Source organism: Manis pentadactyla, chromosome 4 (genome assembly GCF_030020395.1).
Source record: "Manis pentadactyla isolate mManPen7 chromosome 4, mManPen7.hap1, whole genome shotgun sequence".
NCBI classification, from domain to species: Eukaryota; Metazoa; Chordata; class Mammalia; order Pholidota; family Manidae; genus Manis; species Manis pentadactyla.
The window spans coordinates 4,035,904-4,062,199 of NC_080022.1; the positions used below are offsets into that span (position 1 = coordinate 4,035,904).

Here is a 26,296-nt window from a genome sequence, read left to right on the forward strand (position 1 = left end):
GGCTGGGACACCCGCTGGGAAGAGCTGGGCAGGCCAGGGGGGCGAGGGCACCATGACGGGCGGATGTGCACTGGGTCCTGAGTGGGCTGGCGGGTCACCCAGGACAAACGTGGGCTTAGGACTCATTGCTGTTCATTCCTGTTTGCCAACGGAGCCCCCAGACTTGGCCCATCAGCCCTCAGACAGACAGACAAGCTTTCTAAGGCCTGAAAGTCCCAGAATTTCTCTCCCTGGGAGGGGGAAAATGTCCCAGAATGGAGGCAGCCCGTGTTTCCCCAAAGGGAGGGAGTGTTCACGTTATATAGGTGACCGCCAGGGGCAAGGCTATGGTGGGGTGGGGTCTGCCGCGTGGCCAAGTGGGGTGCCAGATTCAGTTCTCCCGGCCAGAAGGCCCTGCTGGAGAGGGGAGTCACACGGAGGCCCTTGGCCCCAAACTCTGCCCCCTCCGCCTCTGGCCCAGCTTGTCGGTGCAGGGACTTAGAGGGCTGGGCCGCCGGGTTGCTTAGGTGGCTAGGCCATAAAAAGCTATGCTGAGAACGTCCCTGTGGCCCGGGTGTCCGGATCCAGAAGACACGCTGCCGCAGGGGAGAGGGGAGCAGATTCCCTGGGCTGGAATCCACCCAACCTGCCTGTTCATCTAACTGGGTGAGCATCTCACCGCCCTGGCAGGGCTACCCGGAGCCCAGGGCGGATGTCAGGCTCCCCTGGGAAGTGGCAGCTCTCACACTGATCCCCACAGCATCCCCTGTGTCCCCAGCCACCCTCCCTGGGAAGCAGGTCAGGAACCTGTCACACAGAGTCCCCACCCTCCTCAGGACAGACCAGCTGAGCACCGGACTGCACTTCAGGGACCCTTGCGGCCCCTGTGTCTTAATTTTCGGAACCATCAGCGCCGTCACAGAGCTGAGCATCCCTTCCCCTCCCGTCGAGAGGGCCACCCAGAATCCCCCAGCCCCAGAGGGGGATTAACACGCCTCCTCTTGCCTCTCCAAATTAGCTCCTTCTAATTGATCCCCAAATAAATTCCTCCCAGTCTAATTAAAGGAAACTGCCCATATTAGCAAAGCCCGATTATATCTTAGGTGACTTCAGGGCGATATGTATGAGGTCATCGCTCCTGCTTCGAGGTGACACTTGTGAGTGCCCCAGCTTCTGACTTTGAAGAGCTACTGGATGAGCAGACCTCCCCCTGGGTGGGAAGAAAACACAACCAGAGGGCCACTGTCACCCTCCCTTGGGAAGGATGAAGGTCAGATGTGGCCGGGAAGGGATCATCTATGCCCCAGTCTCACTGGTGTCAGCATCAGCTTCTTGGGGATCCAAGGACCAGAACCCAGTCCCTTCCCTGGGGTTTTTGCTGCCCAAGCGCCAGCCTGCCGCTCTGCCCCCTCACAACCCAGGGATCTGCCCCCCACTTCTCCCTCCCTCAGTGGCCCCAGGAACCCCAGAGCCAGCCAACGCACAGCTTCTCGGAGACACAGTCTGGCCTGAAGGGAGGGGCCAGACTGCCCGGCCCTTTACCTCCTGCCGTCCTCTCCAGAGACCCCCCTCTGCCCCAGCCCTGTACGACCTCCCCCCTCCTCAGCCTGCTCTCACCGCACCCTCTACCTGCCTCCTCCCACGACATGATCCACTGGGGCGGTGGCCTTGCTGTCCCCTGAGCCACGCCCCTGCCCCACTACGCCCTCTCCTGAGTCAGTCTCCTCCTCTGACTCAATCTGCCTCCCCACTGCTTGACTTAGAGTTACGTGGTTACACTGTTGCATCCATGTGGTTAGTTAGTTCCATGCATGTGGTTAGTTAGTTGCATCCACGTGGTTAGTTGCATGTATGCAGTTAGTTGAATGCAAGTGGTTAGGTAGTTGCATCCTCTGTTAGGATGGATACCAGGTGGAGTGGTAAAGAAGCACCCTTTTGCAGGCCCCAGATGAGCAGGGTGTTGGGAGGACCACCCCAATAACACACTCCTTTTCTGTTCCACAGACGATCCAGCCTCGTCATCACCACAAAGATCTTCTGGGGAGGAAAGTAGGTGCAGCCCTGGGTAGTGCTCCTGGCCAGCGGTCAGGCCCAGCAGCCACGGCCCTGCGATTTGTGGACACCCCAGTTTAGGAGGCGGGTGGGGGCTGGCACAGGGGCAGTCATCCAGTGCATCTGTCTGGGCACTGGGCCATCCAGCCTCCAGGAGTGCCCGGGCCCAGAGCAGTGCCCTCCAGTGCCCAAAGCCGGGCTTCAGGGTCTGGCATTTGAGCAGCTGTCTGCCCCGGGGTGCCTGCCTGCCCCATGAGGGATGTCCAGTTCCCGAAAAGTAGCTCTGGCTGAGTCGCCTTTTACTCAAACTTTTTTATTTTTACTTTAGTGGGTTTATTTTTTTCTGATTACAAAAGTAACATCATAAAACTTATGGAAAACACAGAAAATCTGTGAGCTGTCCAAATCACTCCGCCTTCCCTGGGCCTCAGACCACCCCTGCATGCCTCCAGGTCTGGCCCCATAACTCCTCTGGGCAAAGCCTGCCTCAGAGGAGTTACAAATACGATTCATTCTTAATTTTTTTTTAATTTGAAGCCAAACAGAAGCCTCCAAAATGAAGGCAAATTGAAAAACAGAAGAATCCATTCCCCACAGCCCCCCCGCTGCCTCAGGCCAGCCAGGGACGCACCCACATGAGCACAGCCCCGTGGCCCCGTGGCCTTATGCCGTGCATGAAGTCAGACTTCACGTGGCGTGTGCTGACCTACTTTTTTCGCCTAACATGGCATCATAAACATTTTCCCCAAAACTGCTTGCAACAGCTCACATGCTGTCGGCTTGTGTTTCAGAGCGGAGACTGAGAGAGGCCTTTCCAGGAAGCACATAATAGAAGGTGAGGCGGGGCCTGGGACTCCACACGGCCCCCTAAACCGACAGCAGCCTCCTGTGGGTGCAGAAGGAAACGTAGCACCTCGCTCCATGCATGAGCCGATGCAGGGCCCCAGCATGTAGGCACCCAGTGCTCTGGGCCCACCTTCCCCCCGCCACCTCCCGCAGGGTGGACCCTTCCAGTCATGAGAGATGAGGCAGGGGGATGAGTGGGGCTCATCATTTGGGTGTTTCAGCACCGCTGGCCTTGGGCGCCATGGACACGGCTGCAGCTCCCCTCTGCGTGGTTGCTGCCTGGCCCCCAGGAAGTCTAGGGTGGGACCTCGTCACTTAGTCACAGGACATTTGGCCTGTGGACCCCACCCCCACCCCCTCCAGGGTGTGTGCCTACTTCTATTGTGGCTTTTCTCTAACACAGTGTCCCCCTGCCAGCTGTGTGACAGTTCCTGGTGACAGGGGCCTCTTCTCTTTCGTGCCCTGCTCCCTGAACTGCGCCCACAGGGCCCAGAAATGTCTGTGAAGATGGTAACAGTCTCCCCCACCTCCCCCCCCCAGGTCTGAAGGCCTCCTTGGAGCGGCTGCAGCTGGAGTATGTGGATGTGGTGTTTGCCAACCGCCCAGACCCCAACACACCCATGGAAGGTAGGTTCTCTCTGGAACCACCAGCTCACCAGGCGGGGCTCCAAAATGATGCAAGTTTCTGAACCCCAGGCCCCGATGGCCACGGGGCCCCCACTGAGCACCAAGGCCGGCGGCCAGAGGAGGGCCAGGCGGGTGGGGGGGCGGGCGGGGGCGGGCTGAAGCTCGGCCTGACCGTGACCCCGGCAGGTGCACCCCGCCACCTGCAGGCTGCGTTCCTGTCCTTGCTCTGAGGCCACATCCACACCCCGTCCCAGGCCCCCCTGGGCCTAGAACTGTGCGGGATGTTCTGTCCTCTCGGCTGTTCATGTCTGAATGACGTCCTCACGTGGCGGCTCTGGGGCAGGTCTAGGGGTCTTCTGCTCAGGGGGATGAGTGTCCCTCACAAAGTGCGCGGCGCTTTGAAAAGCGGCTTTGGTTTCTTTGGTGCCTCCTATTCTTTCCGGTCCCGCAGCCTCGCCCCCTCCCGTCTCCCCCACCTCCTGCTTCTGCACCTTCTCATTTGTGCTTTGCTGCTTCAGGGACTTGGAAAATTAAGTTGTGTTCGAGTTCTTTTTTCTTCATTTGTTTATATATATACCGTGTGTGTATATATATATGTATATCTGTCTGTGGTTTGCTTTTTTTTTACAAACGGTATTCTGTGAGAAGTGATTTGTGCCTCCCTCCCACTGCCCTTCGTCACGCCATGCCGCTCGCTGTCCCCACAACTATAAACTCTGGTCTGTTTAAATCTTTCTTTTATCACCAGGGGACCCATTTAGTTCCTCCAAGTCAAGGACGTTCATCATAGAAGGTACACGGTACCCTCAGCCTGACTATTGACGTCGGTGTCCAAGCTGCGTTTTATGAGACAGTGTTTCTATTTACACGACTCACTATCTCCCCCATGACAAACCTCTCCATAAAACGCCTAAGAAAACCAAATGCCCTATGGGAACACCTGGCCAGTGAAGGAACAGCCAAGCGGTGTGGACCCCCACCGTGCCCAGCCCACGCCGTCATTTCATTCCCCTGTCCTGTGCATGTTCCTGCCTGCCTAGCACTGCCCTGGTGTTTGGGGGTCTGCCGGCTCTCTGCAGGGCCTCCTCTTGATTTAGGGGTGCTGAGATCAGCGCCTGAAACCTACCCCTGGGATGGTGTGGGAACGGGCTGGGAGAGCAGGTTCCCACAGGAGTGAACATACCAGGGACCCCAGGACACGTGGTCCCAAGTCTTATCTCCTCCATAGTTGGCATTCGCTGAGCTCCTGCCTCAAAGCAAAAACCACCAACGGCAAGCCGTCCCATCCCTCGCTGGTCCCGTTAGTACACGCGCCCTGCGTGGGGCTCATGTTCCTTGGGCGGGTTGGGCCACCTGCCACTCTCACCCCTGGCCATGCGGCCTCACCTCGCCTCTCCATCAAAACGGGATCATTTTCCTCCTTGAAGGATAACTACGTGAGCTGGCGAAACCCTGCACCTGCGGCTATGCTTGGTCTCTGCCTGCCCCTCAGCTCAGGGCTCCCAGGACCCCACACCAAGGGCATGGCTTGGTCTCCCAGGGAGCTGGGCTGCTGCCTGCCACCTGGCACTGCCACCTGACCCTTCCCATGTATTATTTGCGATGGAGCAGAGGCCCTGGGTTTGGGCAGCTACTAGGAGGATTGGCCCTCCCGCTCCTATTCAATAGCATTAAATATTGAGAAGGACCGTTGCCCCGAATTATCCTTGTTTCTGGGGCCACTGACTGGGGCTTGGGCAGAAGTGCAGAATGCCCTGCTGCCATGTGAGGGCTCTGAGGCCAGCCACAGGCTCTTGCCCTGGCGGCCTGTCCCTGGCGCCTGGTGGGGCCCCTGTGCATGGAAGGGGCGTTGCAGCGCACTGTCCAGCCGCGCTCTTGGGGACACAGCTATGCTCGAGGGACATGGGCACCAGGCTGGTGGACGGGGCTGTCCTCTGCTTCCCTCTCTCTGGCATGTGGCCCTGAGCCCTGGCTGAAAGAATCGGGCAGTTACACTGCATGGTCACAGGTGCCCCCCAGAGTGTTTCTAAAGAACCTGACCAAGGGTGGCCGGGCTGGGAGCCTGGGCTCAGGGTCCAGATGTGAGCAGGTATCTCCCTGGGACCCTCAAGCCTTCCATCCCAGCACTGTTCTGCTTCACGTCAAACGGTGCTGGCAGTTAGAGCAGGCGGCCCACTGCTGGTGGTGGGGTGCCCCCTGCCAGCCCTCCTCCCACGGATGGGCGGAGAGGAGCCCAGGCCACGGCCCTGGAGGGAAGGAGAAGGCAGGGCTTGGCCTGCAGGCATGGGAACCTGCTAAGGCCTCCACCTCCGAAGCCCCAGCTGCTGCAGCTTTCCACTGAAAGACAGGCCCTTGCAGCCAGAGGGGTGATCAGGGAGCAGGGATGGGGGGGAGGTGACACCCCAAAATAGAGCTGCCTCCCTCTGCTGGACAAGGTGCCTGTGCCACTCCAGGGTGGAGCTTCCAGAACAAATCCAGCGGTCTCCTTCCTTCCGGCTCTCCCCGCTGGCCCCCTGCCATCTTCGGGGACCTCAGCTCCCCTGCCTCGCGGGCAAATGATGAGCGAGCCCCTCCAGAGAGACGGGGCCTCCCAGGGTCCATGTTACTGCTTTGTTTGTAGAAACACTTGCCCTTCAGCCCACCTCCCGCGCTGCCCTCGGCAAGGGACTTGCAAGCACTGTATGGGGCCGTGGTGGCATGGCCTCCCTGCAACGCCGGGAGACATGGGCACAGTTTTAAATCTGAGGCCAAGTCTGTTTTAAAAACCACAATATCCCCACGGGGCTGAAAAGGCGTGGAGGGAACTGTAACTGGCAGATTTTCCTCAAAAGCTTTTTTGAGTACAGACAGAATCCATCATGCAGGTGGAGAGAGGGTCCCTTGCTGGTTTGAGAAGCCAGAGCATGGACCAAATGGGGCTCCCATGTCCCCTTCTGGCTCCCCTAGACATAAGGGGGGCTCCACCCTGCAGCAACCCCACCGCCTGGGACTCCCCAGGGCCCCTGACCTGCCCTTTGTCCCAACGGATGCCGTCATCACCTCTCCATCCAGTCCCTCAAACCCCAGTGGGCATCTGGACTTGCCCAAAGCTGGAGACCTGTGCTTAGGGCCTGTGCCCTCTGCCAATCTGGCCGTGACCTTAACCCATTCACCCGGTTCTTCCTGATGGTCAGGGGCCCTGGCTCTTCCCCAGGCAGAGAGCTGGGGAAGTTCTAGAGTCTAGCATCACATCTTTGACCTCACTTTTCCCTCATCCCTCCGGTCCACCACAGAAGCATCACAGTCCATCCATAATTCATTTTTAAAAGGTCCCACAAAACCTTTAACTTATTCATGGAAACTGTTTTCAAAACCGACTTCTTAGATTACAGTTCACTTTTTCCTGCCATCCCAGAAAACCCCTGCCACCCCGGGCTTCAGAGCCAGGAGATACACTGCTTGCAAGACGTCTCTGCAGCCCCCTCTCCCTCGCAGCGCCCTGCCTGTATTTGCGGAATGTCCCCAGGCTGGGCCCCATGCCCCCAGCCGCACCCCCACCTGCAGTTTCCCCTTCTCTCATGACAGAGACCGTACGCGCCATGACCCACGTCATTAACCAGGGGATGGCCATGTACTGGGGCACGTCGCGCTGGAGCTCCATGGAGATCATGGTATGGTGACGTCTCAGTGTATGCCAGCCATGAGCAGGGGCTCCGTGCCTAGCTCTAGGGCTGAGGCACCCAGGGCTGGGGCTTCAGTGCTGTTGGTCCCTGTTGCACGGATTACTGGGTACCAAGGGAAGGGACAGTATAGTGGCGCGTGGTGGTTATGTCTGCAGGCCTTGCGGACGGGGATCTTGGCTTGACACCCAGCACTGTGTGGCCCTGGACAAATGGCTTATCCTTTCTGAGCCTCAGTTTCCCCACCTGAAGAACAAGACCCCTTCCTGTGCCCCGTCCCCCCAGAATTCCCCATATCCCAGGATCACTGGAGGGGGTTTCCCCTCCAGTGAATCCCTGATTTCTGCTTTATCAAAAAACATAAACAGGGTTTTCAAGTTGAACACAACTCTGGAAGCCCATGGTATTAATCAGCCTTTGGTGTCTGGAGCAATAATGAGCATCAGGCATTTTCCTGGAGCAGAGCTCAATGGGTGTCATCCTCACCCCATTTTACAGATTCCAAAGCCAGGCAGAGGGCCTCTCAGACTGGCACACAGGGCTGAGCCTGGCTCCTGCCCATCCGGGGGGAGTGGAGGGGTGCCTGTGGAGTCCAGGCACTCCAAGTCCCAGAACGGGCTGGTGCAGCTGCTCTCCCAGCCGACCTCGTGCTCTCTGCTACAGCCCAGCCCAGGTCCGGGGCCCGGTATAATGACCATGATAAGAACAGTAACAGCACAGCGGGCTGACTGTCCTGAGGGCTGCAAACACAGCAGGCTCATTGACCCTCACGACAGATGGGGAAACTGAGCGCAGAGGAGCAGGACCCTTGCCCCAGGCCACCTGGCCAGTGAGCACCAGAACCCACGTCTCACCCCTGGGGTGTGCTTTCCGCACGGTGCCTTTGGCCTTGGGGTCCTACAACCCACCCCCTTTTCCTGACTCACGGAGGGTGCTGCCTGACAGGCCCCCAGGAAAGCTGAGAGTGGGGCTGGGGCGGGGGGCAGGGGTGGCAGGAGGGCCAGCTGTTTTCTGGGATGCCTTTGGGTCTCCTCCCTGTTGCCCGGTGGCCCCAGACCCGCTGACTGGCTGCGACCGTGCTTGGCCCACTCTCCGTCCACAGGAGGCCTACTCGGTGGCCCGGCAGTTCAACCTGATCCCGCCCATCTGTGAGCAGGCCGAGTACCACATGTTCCAGCGTGAGAAGGTGGAGGTGCAGCTGCCTGAGCTCTTCCACAAGATAGGTGGGCCCCTCCCCGTGCCCGCTCCACCCCACCCCACCCCACACACTCGTTCTGACCTGCCTGGCTTCTCTCTCCCAGGAGTGGGCGCCATGACCTGGTCCCCTCTGGCCTGCGGCATCGTGTCCGGGAAGTACGACAGTGGCATCCCGCCCTACTCGAGGGCCTCCTTGAAGGTGGGTGAGCAGCAGAGCTGGCAGAGGGACGGGCATTCTGGAGCAGTGGGGCCTTGGGCAGCCCCCCTCGGTGCTGAGCAGGGCTTCCCAGCAGCAGGCCTCGGGCGAGGGGGACTCAGAGGTCCTGCTGGCCTGACCCCATGTCTGGAAGGGCCACCCACCTCCTGGGACATGGCCCCGGGGAGGAAGCCCTTTCACCTCAGCTCAACACTGACAAGCTGGGCTGAGTCCACGCATGCCATGTGGGATGCCCCTCCCCCTGGTGGACACCCCCCCCTCTCTGGCCCATCACTGAGGCTGGGGGCTACAGAGCCTCGTCAGCTATCACCCCAGGCGCACCTCTGCAGTGGGGTCTCAGGAGGTTCTCCAGACTGTAGGGACTGGGTGACAGTGAGCAGGCAGAGAAAGGCCAGGGCAGGCCCTACACTGGAGCCCCCAGCCCGGGCTTAGCCACCCCGACTCCTCCCCCACCTACAGCAGGGTTGGGCCCCCTGGGAGGCACTGCGGTCCTGAGGATGGGGGCAGGTGGGAAGGCGCTCCCCCACAGCTGGGGTGAGGGGGCCTCTTCCCCACGCGCCAGGCCTCCTGAGAGAAGGGAAGGCCGGGCCATCCACCTCCCTGTCCTGGCTCGGGGGCCCAGGCTGGCCCCAGAGGGACCTGGTTGGGCCTGGGGAGGAGGGGAACGCTGCCCTGGCACCAGTCATAAGCCGTCTACGTACGGAGATCTGGGGACCCGCCCTCACCTGTGGGCTGTCCTCCCCGCACCCCAACCAGGGCTACCAGTGGCTGAAGGACAAGATCCTGAGCGAGGAGGGCCGGCGCCAGCAGGCCAAGCTGAAGGAGCTGCAGGCCATCGCCGAGCGCCTGGGCTGCACCCTCCCCCAGTTGGCCATAGGTAACGGGCTGGGCAGGGGGCCGGCGTCCCGTTGATATCCTCTCCGCGGTACCTGTCGGGAGGCCTCGAGCGCCTGGGCCACGCCCTCCATCAGCCAACCATGGGGAGCAGGAGGAGGATGGGGGGCCCTGAACTTGGGCCACCTCTCCACCAAGGAAGCTGCTCCCAGGGCTCCCCAACATCCCCTCCAGGCCCCCTCGATCCCCTGAGCCCATGACCTAGAAGCAGAGCTGAACTGGAAAGGGCCCCCAGTGGGTGCCCCCCTCACCTCTGTCCTCTACCCCAGCCTGGTGCTTGAGAAATGAGGGGGTCAGCTCCGTGCTCCTGGGCGCCTCCAGTGCAGACCAGCTGATGGAGAACATTGGAGCTATACAGGTGGGTCTGGGGCTAGGTCCCTGTCGGTCTTTGTCTAGCAAATAATGTTGGGAAGGAATTTGGTGTGGAGACACAGGGAAGTTGGATGGAAAGCACAGTAAATTTCATTGCACCCTGTAATAGAGTAACAGAGGGGGCTGCCTAAGGTGAGACAGGCAGGCTGCTAAAGAGCATGGCCATGCAGCTGCGGTCCTGTCGGGGTCACTCAGGCGCGGGGACTTGCAGGCCCAGATCAGAGCGCTCAGCAGCCCCTCCCTACTTACCTGGAGTGGGGCGGAGACAGAGGGAAGACTTGGGCTTAAGTCTGCAGAACAGAATGAAACAGCAAAGTGACAAGACGCAGAGACAAAACGTAGCAAGTTGAGCAGTAAGAGGTCTTTATTTAAGGCAAAAACAAAGTACACACTCAAAGAAAGGGAAATGTGGCGACCTAGGGTTTGGGGTTTTCTAGGGCCTTTTGGGGTTACCGTCAGCCTAAGGCATGATGTATATCCCTTGACGTTCCATTTTAAGACTAGGGTTATTTAGGTGAAGGTGTAGATGCGGATCTTGGCATTCTTTAACCACATAGCCTCATTTACACCTCAGAGGTCTATCTCCTGTCCTGGTTACAAAGTCACCGAACTGAGTAAGGGGCTGGAAGAAGAGGAAGAACAGCATATAGATTAAATGACAGAAGAGCAGGCTGAGTAGATGTCACAGTGGCAGGACCGCTGTCCCACTTCCCTCCCTACTCGAGGGCCTCTTTGAAGGTGGGTGAGCAGCGGGGCTTGTGGGACAGGGCAGAGAAGTCCCTGACTGACCATCTTGGGCCTTGGCCGCCTCATCTAACGGCACAGTGAAGACACGGGCCCGGCTCCGATGCTCTTCTTTATCCGGGGAATTGTTTTTCATCTGGGGAATACCCAGACACTCCAAGTCACTCCTGGGCTTTGAAACTTTGATTAACTCATTAAGTCTGTGAGTCCTCTCTGGCTGTCTGGCTTCATCTGCCTGACTCTTTGACTTCCTTCTAGTGGGCTTTCCTGGCTTTATGCTCTCTGCAGCCTCTCATGTCTGTCTTTCTGCCTAACACATAGGTACTGAGCACCTACTGTGTGCCAGCACCTACTGTCTACTGTGCCCAACACTGCTCTGAGCACCTGGGCCACATCAGTGAGCCCCCAAAGAGCCCCACTCTTGAAGAGCTTGCCTTCCAGCTGGAACAGACAGTGAGACTAAACGTGTGGAATAATGAAATCAGGAAATGTGTCGGAGCTCAATCAGGGGAGTCTGGTGGGGGCAGGGGAGGTGGCACCACGGGCCCAGGCTGAAGAGGGTTGTCAGAGTTGGTTTACTGAGAAAGTGGCATGTGAGCAGACTTGCTGGGTGAGGAACTGGCCGGGCAGATACCTGGGGAAGAACATTCCAGGCCAACTGAAAGACATCAGTGAGGCCAGTGGGCCTGGGGCAGGGGACACGCTCGGCACTGGGGACAGATCCCATAGGGCACTCCATGCCCTCCGAGGGTTTCAGTGACCTGTGAGGGAGGTGAGCCCCCCACGAGCAGAGGAAGGGTGTGACCTTAGATTCTAAAAGGGTCCCTCAGGCTGCTGAGTGGAGGGAGTGCTTCGGGGGGGCAGAAGGGGCGGGAGGAGATCTGGGCAGTGACAACTGTCCTAGGGGAGGGACGGCAGTGGTTCAGAGACGGAGAGCTGGTTGGATCCTACATGTTTGGGAAGGTTGGACAACAGGACTGGCTGACAAACGAGGGATGGGGTCAGAGACAGCCCCTGCATCCCCGTCACTGCCCCTCTGTCAGATGAGGCGGCGGAAGCTAGGAGAAGCAGTTTGTGGGTGTGGAAAGCAGGTGCCTGGCTTTGGAGTCTGCATTTTATGCCTTCCAGGAGGTTCCAGAGTATGACAGGCAGAGTATAAACCAGGACAGGCCCTCTGGAAGACACAAGCAGTGTGGTGCCATCTGTTCCAGCTGGAGCCTGGCGTGAGGGGGGCAGAGCAGCCTGGGAGGCGGGTGGGACGCCGGGAGTCCGGAGGGGCAGCGCCCATCGCCTCTGCAGGCCGGGCCAGTCCTGGGAGTGGAGTGCCAATTAGCTCTTGTCTTCACACACAGGTCCTTCCAAAACTGTCATCTTCCATTATCCACGAGATCGATAGCATTTTGGGCAATAAACCCTACAGCAAAAAGGACTACAGATCCTAAGAAGCCAGGCTGTTGCCTGGGCCATTTCCGTTTCCCTCCTAGTTTGTCCGCTCGCTTAAGCTATTTTGACGCCAAGTCAAGAGTGTGGTTCGCATCCAAAAGAAAACAGCGCGACAAGATGTCATCGGGCAAAGATCCCAGAATTCCCTGCAAGACACCCCCGCTGCTTCGCAGGACCAGTGTCAGATTCGTGCGGGGAAGACGGCTGTGATTAAGGACATTCAAGCCGTTTCCCCAGCCTGCTGCCCTGCTCATCCCACCGGAAGAGGCCACCATGTTTTTGCCCAGCCTTCGCCCCCTGGAGACCCACTGAGTCCGGGCCAGGCTGGACCGGTTGGGTCCTGTGGGCAGGCAGGGCTGGCCTCTCCTCTGCAGAGAGCTGCTCCCTGGTGTTGGGGTGGGAAAGAGGAACCGGGCCTGTCCTTCCTGAGGCCCCTGTCGGACCCGGACCTCAGGGGGCCCTCCGCACTGGGGTCCCCTTCAACATCCCTCCTGCCGAGGGCTCCAGGCACTTTCTGGGGGTCCTGACCTCAGATTCTTCCCCTTCACCACTGGCGCCTGCCCCAGGGGGTCTCTGACGGGCTTCCTGAGCTGTCTCTTGACCCCCACCCCCACCCTTGCTGGCAGGGGCAGGCAGCCAGGGGGATTTGCTCTGCAGCATGGGCCCTACAGAAAGCTGGGGGTCATCGGCCCACCGGCTCCCTCCCAGCCTGCAGTCGACGAGCCTGACGCACTCGGGAGGGGCCTGAGGAGTGCTCCAGGCCAGGTCCCTCCAGGGCCCCGCCCGCTCTCCCTGCCAGGCGCTGACCCGACCCTGTCCTTGCCCCAGAAGGCCCCGAGGTTGTACGTGCTTAGCTGGGCTGGCTGCTGACCACACACAGGGCAGCCTGCCCCACCCTGCCAGGGGTGGTGGCCTTAGGGTCCGCAGAGAGGCCATGCTTAGGTGCCTGGGGTCCCATGCTGCGTGCCCGGGGACTAGGGACCTGAACACTCAGCAGTGGTGCCCCATGATCTAGGAAAAGACCCCAGGAGCCCCCCCTGGAGCAGTACCCTCGTGAGCAAGGTCAGGTCGGGGTGAGGTGCCGTATCAGAGCGCTAAGTGCTCAGAGCTGGTTACTGGGGTGACGGGCAGCGGTGCTCCTCCCAGGACCCCCCCCACACCGTGGCGAGGGCAGGATGGCTGAGGCTGGTCCTTCCCCACCTCGCCCCACAGCCTGGAGCAGGGCCGGGCAGACAGAACTGTCAGACCTACCTGGAGATTGCGGATGGAGGAGGGGAGGGGCTGTGCCAGGAGGCCCAGCTCCTGCGGCACCCCAGCCTTTGCTGGCTCTGTCCGGATGGGAGCCGGGCTCTACAAATGTACTAACCCCCTCTCAGGGGGCCCAGTGTGCCCCAGGCGCACCCCACACCCTCACGCTCACCCCACAGACACAGCGCCCCCTGCCTGGCCCCTCGGAGAAGGTGCTGTTCAGAAAGGCTCCTCCCTGCCTTTCTCAAAGGGCCTGCGGTCCAGCCTGGCTGGGCTGAGGCCTGGGAACTGGCTTTAAGACAGCCACAAAGGTGGGGGCAGGGGACATGACTGTCCACACTCCCGACCTTTGTGCTGACCCTGGAGTCTAGAACAGGCCCCCTCCTTGAAGACCAGGTCCCTGGGAGTCTTCGCCATCGAGTGTCCTACAAGCCTCACCCTGTGGGTGCAGGGAGGGGGCAATAAGCGTGTCCCAGCAGAGGTCCCAGGCCTATGGCACCTGCCACCACCACAAGGGTCAGTGTCTGACTTCCAGGACAGCCCTGCAGTGGGCTGGCCTCCATCCCAGGCAGTGACTGCGTCCCCTGGGCCAGGCAGTCCGGTCATGCTGAGGCCGGATGGCCCACCCCTCACTGGGAGAGTGGCTGGGCCTCCCCACACTGCCACCCCCAGCCTGCCCACTGTTGGTAGATGGACCAGGGCTTGCGGTGATGCCCGAGGGGAACCACACCTGGGAAGGCTGAACTCCTGTTGAATACACATTTGCCGAGAGATGAGAAGGCCAAGCCCCAGCAAGGCCGTAAGGCCCAGTGCCAGGAGCCAGGCGGCTTCCCAGCCCAGGGGCGCTGTGCATAGCCCGGTTCTCGGGCATCCTCTATGGTCCCACACCTCCTTGTAGGAAGGACAGCTCTGCTTCCTGGAGGAGGGTCCCCAGACTTAAGAGGGCGATGGAGTGCGGGGGGGTCAAGGGGGCCAGAGGGCAATCAGCCCAGAAAGGGAAGAACTGAGGAGGCAGGCCCCAGCGGGGTGGCCCGGGCCCCGAGTGGGCTGAGGCCAGCTGGGGGTCCCCTCCAGGAGGGCCTGTGCAGGAAGCAAGCCGGCCCTGGGGGCACATGGAGCCGCCACCATCCCTCATTCCAAATCCACTGCGGACCCCAGGTCCTGGGGAGCGACAGGCCTGCCCCCTGCCCTCTCCCAGTCATACATACACCTGATGTGTTTTTCTCTCTTTTGTAATGACGGCGGGTCCTCAGCTAACTGCGTCCCCTGTGTAGGCAGAGATGGCCATATGCCCCGAGCTTCCAGACGACACTCAGCCGAGACACAGCCATTGTATTTATGGAATGACAAAATAAAACCCGAGCCCGTCGGGGTCTACGGCTCTCAGTGCCTCTCATTTCCGGGGTGCTGAGTGACGCTCCAGGTCAGGGGCCAGGCCGGAGCAGAAGTAGCAATAGGGGGCTGGGGGTGGCTGCCACCTGAAGAGACTGGCAGATTGGGGACCCCTGACTCCTGAGCCTGGTGCCAAAGGTAGGTTCAGAAAATGAGCTCTCAGGGAGAGGCAGACCCCCCCATTTCTCCCGAGTGGTGCAGGGTGAGCCACCCCCAAACCCACATTCTCTGTTGCCAACCGCTGGCTCCTTGGGGGCTGCTGTGCCCTTTAAAGACAGAGGGTCCAGGGTCCAGGGAGGCCTCTGAGCTGTCACTGGGGTCTCAGTGCATGTGTTTAGGGGTGCAGACAAGGGCAGGCTTCACCCCACACACATCCCCTTTGGGGTGCCCTCCATTATCAGGGAGCCTCTCAGCCTCGTCAGGGCCTTTTCTCAGATGGAAGGTGGCTTCAGTGACCACATCCTTCCCTGCCTCCGGCCCCCATCCCCATCCTAGATCAGTGAAAATCTAGGAAAACAATTTGATTGAATCCTTTCCCAAAGGATTTATTAAAACACAGAAAACCAAGACACAGACACAGAGTACAAAGTCGGGATTGTGTGGCTACAATCTCTGTCGAGCCCCCCACGTGCTCCCGTGAACTGGCGGGTCACCACTCAGGCTCAGCTTCCGGCTCCAGCCCCAGGCGGGACCCTCCACTGGCCTGGGGCTGCGCCGGAGCAAGGGGCCCGGCCCCTCCTGGCTGGGCCCGCTGCGGGCTGGGGGTCTGCGTCCCCACACCCAGGGGCTCTGGCGCACCGGGAGCGGGCGGCTTCCCTCATCTCCAGACGTGAACGCAGAGGAGCCATGGGGCTCGGGCTGCCATCTCGATGTCAGGGTTCAGGACATACACATACACCCAACGGGCCCTTTCTGGGTTATTGCACCTAAAAAAATACTTTGTTTAAAAAAAATCTGAAAACTAAGAAAAAAACCCAGAACACAATGCCAATGACTTTGGGCTGATGCACCAAGACTCGTAAACTTCTGGGAATATAAAATGGAGTAGGAACCAGCTTCCTCAAGGGAGAGAGTGGTGGGCACAGGACAGCCGCAGGTGCAGGGAGGGACCCTAGGACGTGGCCAGGCCACGACCTCGGCCCCTGCCTCCTGACCAAGCCCCGTCCCTCTACACCTCACTCCTGGCACCCACGAGGCACTCCAGTCCCCGAGCGCGCCCTCAGGCCCTCAAAGAGCCCTGGATCCCACTTTCAGCAAGGGCTACAGGTGTCACTGGGACAAGACTTAGCCATCCCCCAACCCAGGCCAGGGAGCCCCCAGAGGGCCCTGGGAAGGGGCCCCCGACAAGCAGGAGGGTATTAGCAGGACCTTAGGCATAATCTGCAGAAAACGAAGGAACTTCAGAAGGTGGCTTGCAGGGAGGGTCTGCCCAGGGGGCCTCAGGATGTGCTTCCATGGTGGGCAAGCGCGAGAGGAAGGCTCTCTGGACACGGTAGGTCCACCCCAAACCCCCCTTGTCACCTGGAAGCCCAGCAGGCGGTGCTTCCCAAGAAGACCCTGTCCCAAAGGCAGTTTGACAAAAACCTTGCTTGGCACCGGTTTAAATAAAAAGGTGTCTGGAAACAAATGTGGGCTGGTGCTTTGGGATTCCGCTTGTACACTATGGCCCTCATCCTGCCAGCAGCGAAGACCCAGCCCAGCCTGAAGATGCCAAAGAGGGTGGCCACCCCCACCCCCACTCCACAGGCGCTAACCGATGAACCAAGCAGAACACAGTCTTAAGATCCTTTTCCTCTCCAAAACCAGTCAAGCAGAAGCCCCTGCCCCAACCATCTGCAGCCCCCTTCCCGAGCTCTGGGGTGCCCATCGTGGACTGCTGAGCTCTCCCTGGACCAGGCAGTGCCGGGGGACCGGCCGTGGCAGAGAAGTGCAAAGGGGGGACTGGTGAGGTCGGAGTTGGAGGGGGGACACTGGGACAGAGGGCAGCTCCCAGGGAGGGAGTGCTGGCAGGGCGGGGACCACCAGCCCGTGGACGCGGGACAGTGGGGATGCAGACCCCTGACCTGCCACCATGTGCCTCCGGGCCTGACACTCAGGACCCATCCACTGTGGCCAGGGCACGCCGGCATGTCCCCAATGATGCCAATCTGAAAAGGGAGCAGGACAGGGCCCTGGGATGGGTGGGGGTTGTGGCAGTCACCCCGCTGGTGGCCTGAGCCAAGAACCTTTGCAGGGAGGCACTGCCCAGAGGGCACAACACTCACGATGTCCACGTGCTCTGGACGAGCCACAGTGGACTGGAATGACCTCCCCCTTCCCGGAAGGTGAGGGCAGCCGCTGTTATGGCATGTCCTGGAAACCTGCATGCCACTTCCAGGATGCACCCCACCCGGCCCACCCACAAGGCCAAGGTTGACTCGGCCTTGGAAATTCAATACTGGAGTACGGAGATACCAAAATGGAAGGGCCTTGGGGGTCCAGCCCTCCAGGGGTTGAGAGAGAGCCATGTACAGATGAGGACATCTGGGGCTCTTGATGGCCAGCCAGTCGCCCAAGTGTCCCCCAAACAAGCCCCAAATCCTAGCCCCCATCTTGGCCAGGGAGCTGAGCTAAGCCCCCCCTGGTACCAGCATCCCCAGACCCAACCTGCTTCTCACTCAGACAGGATTCTGCGCCCAGGGCCCCTCCCCAGGGAGCCCCTGTTCAAAGCTCAGAGACCCCTTCCAGGCAAGCTTAGGCCTGAGGGAGCATCAGACACGGGCTGCGGCCTGGCCCACCCCTCTCCTCGCCCCCAGCTGGGGCCATCACAGGGGCCACCCCACCAGCTGGGGAGGGTCGGGTCAGGATTCCCACGGCATTCCTGGCAACCAGCAAGGCAGGAAGCCGGAGCGCTCCAGCTGGGAGGATGGGAGAGGCCACTGGGTCTAGAACCCTGCCTCAGGCAGAGCTCTCCCCAGGTCACCTGAGAAGACAAGGGCAGGGTACCCTGCCCCAGGTGGCAAGTGCCCAGACCAAGGCCTCTCCAGGGACAAGAGGACAGAGATAGATCTGGGCTCCAGAGGGTGGCCTGGTTTCCCCATATCTGCAGCCATGAGACAGCATGTAGAGTGCGTACCTAGAGGCGGGTGTGAGGGGCCTCCCAGGGCACAGGGCAGGGCCAGGGGCTCCTGGGCCCCTGTGACCTCCCTGCTGGGATGCTAACCACAGTACCCCCTTCCCACAGTGGCCTGAGAAGAAGGGTCTGGAGGCCCCTAGGCAGACGTGCACAAGGACCCTCCCCCATCCCGGGAGCACATGCCACAGGCCCAGTCCCCGAGCCACAGCCTGCCACGCAGGGCAGGGGCCACAGGCCCTCTGCGAGCGACAACACAGTTCAGGGCAGGGACAGACACCTGCTGACAGAGCATCCTACCCCCCAGAGCTAGCACGTACCTGGTGGCTTCCAGCCCTGGAGGGAAGTGGGTGGAATAAATGCCCCGCCCTGACCCAGGGCCTCTGCCCTCCGGCCAGGCAGCGCCCCCCAGCCCTGACCCACCTGGCGCGGGAGGCCCCAAGCAGGCAGGGGCAGAGCATGGGCAGTCAGGCAGTACAGGCAGGATGGGTGGGCAAGGGGCACCCTGAGGGCTTCTAGGGCAGACACTGCATTCTCCCCGGCTAGGCCAAGTCTGCCAGCAGCAGGGCTTCTGGAAGCTTCCCTTCTGGTCTGGAGCCCATTGACAGAGAGACGCAGGGCTGCAGGTTAGGCCCCAACATGTGTCACTCAACTTTTATCAAGACAAACTCGTTCAAGTCTTCAACAGGAAAGTGCAAAAGATGCACAAATAAATGAAATCTCTTCCAGGAAGTCGTTCTGGCCAAGGCAGCCAGGGCCCCGTCCTGGTGTGGGTGTGACACTGTGTGGAGCACTGGGATCAGGATGAGGTGGCACTTCTGGGCTCTGGCCCAGCCGGGCAGGGCCGCATCCCCCATATGGTGGCACTGCTCCCTTGCCCTTTCTGTCCCAAAGTGGCTCCTAAAAAGGCAGTAGCTTTTCTCTCCCGTGGGGGTCAGGTAGGTGGCCCAGCAGGCGTGGCTGCAAGAGGCAGATCACAGGTTACATACGCAGTGGGGTGATCAGATCTCCACAGTGGGGGCATGCAACACCCTGTAACCACCGACCTGCCACCTGTCACAGCCAGCTAGGGTCAGAAGGGGCCCCAGAGCTTAGATCACCCAGCCTCAGGCAGCAGGCCAGGTACACAGTCCCTAGGAAGCGGCATCCCGAGGGGTGGCCACTCCGGAAACCTCCCCCACTTCCACCTGAGCAGCAGTTCTTTCAGGACAGACAGGGCTTGGCAGCCACTGACAGCCCACAAGGAAGAGGCCAGAGAGAACTGGAAGTTTCACTCCTAGCCAGGAACACTTACTCCCAACCCTGAGCCACCCCTCCTGGTCCTGTGCAGGGCATTGATGTCCTAGCCACCCACCTCCCAGCAGGGCAGTGGAGGCAGAAGAGGGGAGACAGGGTTCTGGGTTGGGGGCAGTGGTCCCTGACTCACTGCCCTGGACACAAGTGCGCACTGACACACGTGTCACACAAACACCCACCCCCACATGGACACACAGGAGCACACCCTGCCTGTGCATCCACCCCTTCGTGCCTTCCCAGCTTCCCAGGAAAATGTCTAGAAGCCTGGGCAGACACAATGGTCTGGAGACAGTTTCCTGGGCAGAGGGGCCCCAGGCATGTGGACCAGAGCCCCAGCAGGCTCCGGGGTGTGACTCAAGCACATGGACTGATTCTGGCCAGGCCTGACTCGCCAAGCCAAGGAGGGGACCAGGGACAGCGGAGCACGGGGGAGGCCTTACCTCAGCTGGAAATGAGCACTGCAACAGAGGGAAATCTCGGGGACGGCTAGATATCTGTCAAAAAGAGGGGAAACCTGGCTTTCCTGGTGCAGTGAGCAGGCTGGGTCCCCGCAGGGCTCCCCTGCACATGCTGCCCGGAGCAGACGGGCACCTACCAGTCACATAGGGCCCCAGGGGCATCTGGTTGTAGTTGACAATCCCTCCCGGTCCGGGGCCCCGGAAGTTGGGCCCAAAGTTGTTGCTGTACATCTGGGAGGAGCCGAAAGCGCCCTGGAGGCAAGAACTCAGATTTAAAGGTCATAGACCTGCACCCCGACCCTCGCCCCACCCCCGGGGCACCCAGGACAGGCGTGGGGGGACCCAGGCCGAGGGCGCGTGGGCAGAACCTGACCTGCTGGATGGTGGGGTCACCGGCTCGGTTGGTCAGGCGGCTGAGGATGCTGCGCTCTGACATCTGGAGGCGGGCGGCCACCGGGGGGATGCGGGACAGCATGGAGGGCAGGCGCGTCACGTCTGCCTTCATGTCACTCAGCAGCTCCTCCAGCTGGTTCAGGACTGCGGAGGGATGGAGAGGCTGCGACGGTGTGGGCAGGGCTGATGCTTATTTACAGGAATGAGTGACGGCACTCTCTGGGCAGCGGACCCCGGGGTGGCTCCTCACCAGCCCTCCCAGGCCCGCAAAGCAGGGATGCCAACTGGGGAAAGAGGGGTTTTTTCCAAAGAGCTTCTCCCAGGGGCCCAAGGGCTGCAGAGATGAGAGCCAGACAGGGCTTCCTTCCAGGCCCCCAGCCAGCCTCTGGCTCCCAGGGGAGGCCTGCAGCCCGGGCCCACCTCGGGCAACACAGTCAAGAGCCCCCAAGCAGAGCTGCCTCGGCAAACACCTGCCAGAGAATCCAGGCACTCCGGTGTGAGCGTGGCCTTGACTCCCTGCCCTCACCTTAACCAGCCTGGGGTCCTCCCAAAGATTTGGACCACAGGGTCAGAGGCCTGAACCCCAGGAGGTCTCGGGCAGTTGTCCCCGTCTTTAAAAATGGGACAATAAATGTCCCACTTAAGGACATTACAAGGATTAAAGAGAGAATATGTTTAAAGCATTCTGCCCAGCTTGAGGAACAAGAGCTTCATGATGGAATTTTCTTTGGGTCGCCTCCCCCAGCCCAGGACTCCATGGAGCCTTCCAAAGAGGCCAGAGAAGGAAGGGCCGCCCTCCCCCACCAGTAACAGCAGGGCCTAGACGATGGCCCGTCCCATCCTGGCCAGGAAGCTACCCCTCTGGGCAGACAGTCTGCCCCCAGCCCCGCGCCCCATCAGTGCCCTCACCCACCGGGCAGGGGAAGGTGCGTGGGCCTGCGTTCAGGGCGAAGGCCCGCTCACCCTTGTGCAGGACGGCATTGGCAGGCTTGTTCCCGGCGAGGGACTCCTTGGACAGGTGCTGGTGGCTCTCAGCCAGGCACTCCACCTCGGCCAGGCGGGCGTTGAGGGCCATGGCTGGGTGGTTGGGGTCCTGGGTCATGTTGAGGTACGCGGCCCTCCGGAGCTGCTCCTCGATGACCAGCGCCTGCTCCAGCAGCTGGGGGCGGTGGGGAGGCGCTGAGCGTTGGCCTGGCCCCTCCTCCGCCAGTGCCCACCCCCGCAAGCCGGGCCTCTGGCAGAAAGGAGGGCCAGAGGACACACACCCACCGGGTCTCCACCCTCACCTTAGCTGGGCCATCCTTCAGGGCCTCACCGAGCCGGGAGCTCAGTACCCACCACCCAGGGCGGGCCTGGCCCAGAGCAGGGACCACAGGACCCCGCCGGCTGATTGACCACGTGACCCCAGTGTGGACAGCCTGGTCCATGTCCAGATATGCTGGGGGGCGGGGGCTGCTGCTCGCTAAGTCCTTTGGCCCAGGCGCTCACATGAACCTGCCCCTCCTGCCGCCCCCTCCCCGACAGCCGCTGGCCCTGCCCGGGACTGACCTTGAACCTGCGGGCCAGGAACTTGTTCTTCATCTCCAGGTAGTTGCCCTTGTGGATCTCAGACTTGAAGGGCTCGTTGAGGATCATGTATCTCGGGTCGTTCTGGATGTCCTGCCAGCGGGCATAGCCATGCCTGGTGGGGCACCGTTAAGGGCAAACCCGGCCATGGGGCGGGGGCGGGGGGCCGGCCTGCGTCCGGCATCCTGGCTGTGTGCTCTCAGGCTGGTCATTAACCTCGGCTGCCGCACGACCACCAGCACACCGACAGCTGCCCTCGGGGGCCCAGACAGGGCACCCAGGCTTCCCGGGGCTGACCGCTCCATCCCCAGCCTGGAGGGCGGAAACGGCGTCCTCACCTCGGGACCTGTGAGTGAGTGTGGCCTTATTTGGGAAGAGTGTCTTTGCGGATGTAATCAAGGTAGGAAGGGGCCAGACTGGGTGCAGGTGGCCACTAATCCAGTGACCGATGTCCTTGAAGAGGAGGAAATTTGGACACAGATGCCCAGGAAAAAGGTCATGTAGCGGTGGAGGTGGCGACTGGAGGAATGGGGCTACAAGCCCGGGCCTACCTGGGGCTACAGGCCACCACCACAAGCTGGGGAGAGGCAGGAAGTGTCCTCCCTGAGATACTCCAGAGGGAAAAAGGGGGACACAATAGTTATCTCACCCAAGGTCTCAGTCAGTGAAGGGCAGAGTCAGGATTTGAACCCAGGCATGTGGCTCCAAACGCCCTGACCTCCACAACAAGGACCCGTAAACTACGACCTCCAGGCCAAATCCGGCCCACAGTCTGTTTTTGTCAGTAAAGTTTTATTGGAACACAGCCACATTCACTGATTTATGTATGTATTGTCGGGGCTCTGCTACCAAGGCCAAGCGGAGGGGCCGCTCTGCAAAGCCTGAACGGTCCATTCCCTGGACCCTTACTGGGAAGGTCTGCTGACCACCACTCTCTAACACTCCACCTCCCACTGCAATGACCAGCCCCACTCGAGGCTGTCACAAAGGCCAGCTGTGCTGGGAGGCTCTCCCTGGGTAGCTGTGTGGCCCTCTCCTTGCCTCTGTGAGGTCTGTGTACAAAAGCCTCCTTCTTGACCACCCACAGGAAATGCAGCCCCCACCAAGGGCTCCCTGTGCCATTCGCCTCTTGCCCGCCTTACCCACAGAACCCCACATGTCACTAGCTTTGGGCATTTATCTCCCCCCAGGAAATGAGCTCCAGGTAGCAGGATTTGGGGATGTCGTTCTGGCTGCATCCTCTGTGCCTCACACATAGTAAATGATCAATAAAGACTGACCGAATGAATGAATGAGTGAGTGGATGAATGAAACACTCTACACGGTGAAGCACCCTCAGGAGTTATTACTGGGAGGTCCTGGGGTCTGAATCACAGAGGAGTTAGGAGCACTTGCTGTGGAGTCAGAGGGATAGGCTGTGACCTATTAGCTGTGCATCCCTAGGCAAGCCCCCTGGCCTCTCTGAGCATCTGTCACCTCCTCTGTGTAATGGGATCACAGCAGCGCCCCTCTGACAGGGCGGCTGTGAGGATGAAGACAGCATGGAGAGTAAGGGGACGGGCTGCTATACAGGCACCGGCACTAGCCCCGTCGCCATCACCAGGACAGGGCCCTTGGCTCCTGGTCTGGGGTGCTGGCTCCTGGCTTCTCACCCCATGCACCCCACATCCACCCCTGAGGTCCTGCCCAGCCTGGTCTGGCCAAGGATACGTCACAATGCCCGCCAGCAGCCAGTAGTCATGGCGCCGGTGCCAGATGTCGTAGATTTTCCCCGAGGACACAGCAGCACGCTCCTCATTCTGCCACAGGGTGTGCAGCTCTGGGAAGTCAGCCAAGGGGACAAGAATAAGGCCTCTCACAGAGGCAGGCCTGGGAAAGCCTCTCCCTCACCACCTACCACCGCCCCACCCCTGGAGGTTCAGTGGTGCAGGATTCCTGGGAAAGACCACGGAATGGACTTTTATCAACCACTCCCGCTTTAGTATGAAATAACCATCAGCCCAGACTCTGGGGACGCACACAGTCAGAACCTGGGGCACCGACATCCGCAGCTTTCTGCCCACCGCCTCACCCGGTACCTGTGAAGCCCCCATCTGCAATGTTGAACATGAACTTGAACTTCCCATTCTTGTCCTCTTTCTTGCCCTCCTCGTCTTCCTCTTTGTCACCATTTTGCTGTGCCTCAGTGGGTTCCTTCTCCTCAACTTTGGTGTTATCTGTGGGAGGACAGAGCCACACTCATCCATCCATCCAGAGCTCACGGCCCAGGGGCCTCGCTCTGCCAAGCACAGGGGACCCAAAGGCAGGCGGGCGCCACGTCTCCCATCCTCACAGGCACACTGCCAAGAGGGGCTCTGAACAGACAAACCAGCAGGGCAGCCTGGCTCTGCGACCAAGGGCCCCTCCCCCACCAGCTCAGGAGCACCTGGGGTGGGGGTCGAGCTGACTGCACTGTTAAAAGCAGTTTACATTCAAAAACAGCAGCGCTGCCTTAGGGCCTGATCTGAGGACCGCTGTTCCAGAACATTCCAGCACAAAGCTTCCAGCAGAGCTGCCGATGCTCCGGCCAAGCTCTGTGACCAGCTCCAGGCTCCCACCCACCAGCCCGGATCAGGGCCTGAGGCCGAGGGGATGGCACCCAGGAGGCTGTCAGAGGGGCCTGACAGCGTCCAGGGGATGGCCTCAAAAAACCAAGGGACACAGGACAGAGCACACAAGAGCCCCAAACCTGGCCTGAAATCGCTGCTGTCCCCTCTGCCGTGAATCAAGCTTAGCTCCAGCTTATCCAGAATTTTCTCCTTCTCAGGAAGTACTTCTTCTGCAAGACAAAGGGTGCCATAGAGTGCGGAGGGGTCCGGGAAGGACAGAGGGGACCCTGGACTGGTGGCTTTCCAACTCTGTTGTAGCCACACACAGAACCTTCCCTATCCATCAGTGTTACTCAGGTGCCACCAGGAAAGGTCCTCTGGGAGGCTGGGCAGGGGGCATGGACCTCCCCCCACCCACCTACCGCACCCTCCCCCACAGCGTCCAGAAGCCCTCCAGCAGCAGCGAAGACCAGAGGGCTCAAGTTCTGGCCACATGGCAGGCCTTCGCTAACACAAACCCCACAAACACCCAGAAACGTCAGGCAAAATCTATCGCATTAAAAAAAACATGGGTGAGGCTTACAAGAAGGAAAGGGAATTGCCAGGTGCCATAAATGAAGGGAAACTAGAAGCTCGAGAAGCCCACCCTGGGGGCTCTGGGCAGGGGGTGGGCAGGTGCCTGGAGGGCTGCGATCTGACACCAGACAGAAGAACGAGGCGAGAGCCAGAGATGCAGGGAACTGGAATCAGACCAACACCCTCCGCGTGCTGGGTGCTCTTCGCAAGACAGTTGTGTGCAGTGGCTCACGGCCAAGCTGAGGAAGGCTGCGTCCCCCACGGAACCCACCGGGGCAGGAAGACCAGTAGGGGGTCCAAACCCAGCATAAAGGCCGTGCAGGCTGCGAGATCTGAATGGTGCTGCCTCAGCAGAGAGCGAGCCATAAAGACTGGTCCTGGGTCAGCCAGACCACCAGGGAGGCCACTGGGCCCTGAGCTTCCGGAAGTAGAGGGGGGACATTCCCGCCACCCAACAGAAACAGAAAACAGTTCTCCATCTGCCAGAGTGAGAGAGAAGCAAGATGGAAGAGGATCCACAAGTCAAAAAAAAAATGAGAAGAAGCCAGGTAAAACTAGAAATAAAACACACGATCATTAACATCTTAAACATTTTCACTGAGACTTCTAAGACGTCCTCCAAGACTTCCCGGCGCTGAAGTGCAAGCCTCGCGGAGCCCTCGGGCAGGTGAGTGAATGTGACGGGCTCTAGCCCGGTGAGGTCATGCGAATCAAGGGGTGCTGTTTTCGGTGGCTAAGGTTGTAACAGTTTGTTTTGCAGCCATAAAAAACGATACAAATGGATACGTTACAAACAGCTGTATAAAGGTGGAAACGAAAGCTAGATCTGAGATGATTCAAAATGCCTCGCAGAGAGATAGAAAACAAGAAGGGTAAGACGTGAGAGGCTTGTCAGCCCCCGTCTTTTGCTGACCCGGTACCTGCTTTCTTCATCACATCTGGAGTCTGCTGGTGAGCAAGACGTACCTCTGCTTATTGTGGATCGCCTGTCTCCTCCACTAGAACACAAATCCCATGGGGAGGTTCTGGCTGTTTCGGTCCATTGTTTGTGCCCCCAGTGCCTAGGGCAGCACCCAACACACATCAGGCCTTCAGTACAGACTGTTAGATGAATGGATGATGAGTAAGAGCAATGCCAGGGGAAAATAATCACGGGGGAGGCAAAGACGATTCAAAGAGGGACTGACAGAATTTTGTCATACTTGATGACAGACCGAATACTCAGCTTCAAGAATCACAGTGAGCTGCAAGCAAGATAAAAATCTCATTGGAGTGAAACTTCACAGGACCAAAGGCACATAGGCTATCTTTAAAGTGGTCTGTCCATGTTAGGAAAGATAGAAAAGACAGGTATCCTACAAAGGAGCAGCCTTCTCGGCATGACAGAAGCCAGGAAACAAAGCAGTAACATCCTGAGAGTGCTGAGGGAAAACCTCATCCCACTTTGAATTTTGCTAACTATTATTCAAGAGTAAAGGGAAAACAATGCACAGTAAGAGAAGGGGACATGTACAGAAATTTGCTGAGCACACCATTCAATGGCTGTACGTTAAGAGGAAGGACATCAAACAAAGCAACAATGAAATAAGCAAACAAAAACCGCTATGAATGTGGGAAGACTGAAGTGGGGATTAAAG

General features: G+C 59.7%; 2 protein-coding genes across 8 annotated transcripts in view; one reads left to right on the forward strand and one right to left on the reverse strand.

Annotated features, from left to right (window-relative positions):
* The window catches only part of KCNAB2 (potassium voltage-gated channel subfamily A regulatory beta subunit 2), an 89,251-nt gene extending 74,599 nt beyond the window's left edge, over window positions 1-14,652 (forward strand). For all 5 annotated transcript variants that reach the window (XM_036925435.2, XM_036925438.2, XM_036925439.2 and 2 more), the window contains 9 exons: window positions 1,984-2,028; window positions 2,823-2,866; window positions 3,418-3,504; window positions 7,069-7,154; window positions 8,266-8,386; window positions 8,465-8,559; window positions 9,334-9,454; window positions 9,741-9,829; window positions 11,940-14,652. In XM_036925435.2, coding sequence (XP_036781330.1) covers window positions 1,984-2,028; window positions 2,823-2,866; window positions 3,418-3,504; window positions 7,069-7,154; window positions 8,266-8,386; window positions 8,465-8,559; window positions 9,334-9,454; window positions 9,741-9,829; window positions 11,940-12,029 — 778 coding nt within the window. In that variant the 3' untranslated portion in view covers window positions 12,030-14,652. The remainder of the gene's footprint in view (window positions 1-1,983; window positions 2,029-2,822; window positions 2,867-3,417; window positions 3,505-7,068; window positions 7,155-8,265; window positions 8,387-8,464; window positions 8,560-9,333; window positions 9,455-9,740; window positions 9,830-11,939) is intronic.
* Window positions 14,653-15,199: 547 nt separating this feature from the next.
* CHD5 (chromodomain helicase DNA binding protein 5) overlaps window positions 15,200-26,296 on the reverse strand; it is a 57,328-nt gene continuing 46,231 nt past the window's right edge. Inside the window, exons 34-43 of one of the 3 annotated variants that reach the window (XR_008996856.1) lie at window positions 24,224-24,313; window positions 23,574-23,711; window positions 23,206-23,314; window positions 21,478-21,610; window positions 20,893-21,088; window positions 19,910-20,073; window positions 19,674-19,788; window positions 19,519-19,572; window positions 18,206-18,742; window positions 15,200-15,596 (exon numbers count right to left, since the gene is read on the reverse strand). Coding sequence is in view for 2 of the 3 variants with exons in the window: in XM_036925415.2 (XP_036781310.2) it covers window positions 19,565-19,572; window positions 19,674-19,788; window positions 19,910-20,073; window positions 20,893-21,088; window positions 21,478-21,610; window positions 23,206-23,314; window positions 23,574-23,711; window positions 24,224-24,313 (953 nt within the window). In the remaining variant the exon portion in view is untranslated. Of the gene's footprint in view, window positions 18,743-19,518; window positions 19,573-19,673; window positions 19,789-19,909; window positions 20,074-20,892; window positions 21,089-21,477; window positions 21,611-23,205; window positions 23,315-23,573; window positions 23,712-24,223; window positions 24,314-26,296 lie in introns of all 3 variants that reach the window. The other 2 variants (XM_036925415.2, XM_036925416.2) reach the window with 2 other exon arrangements.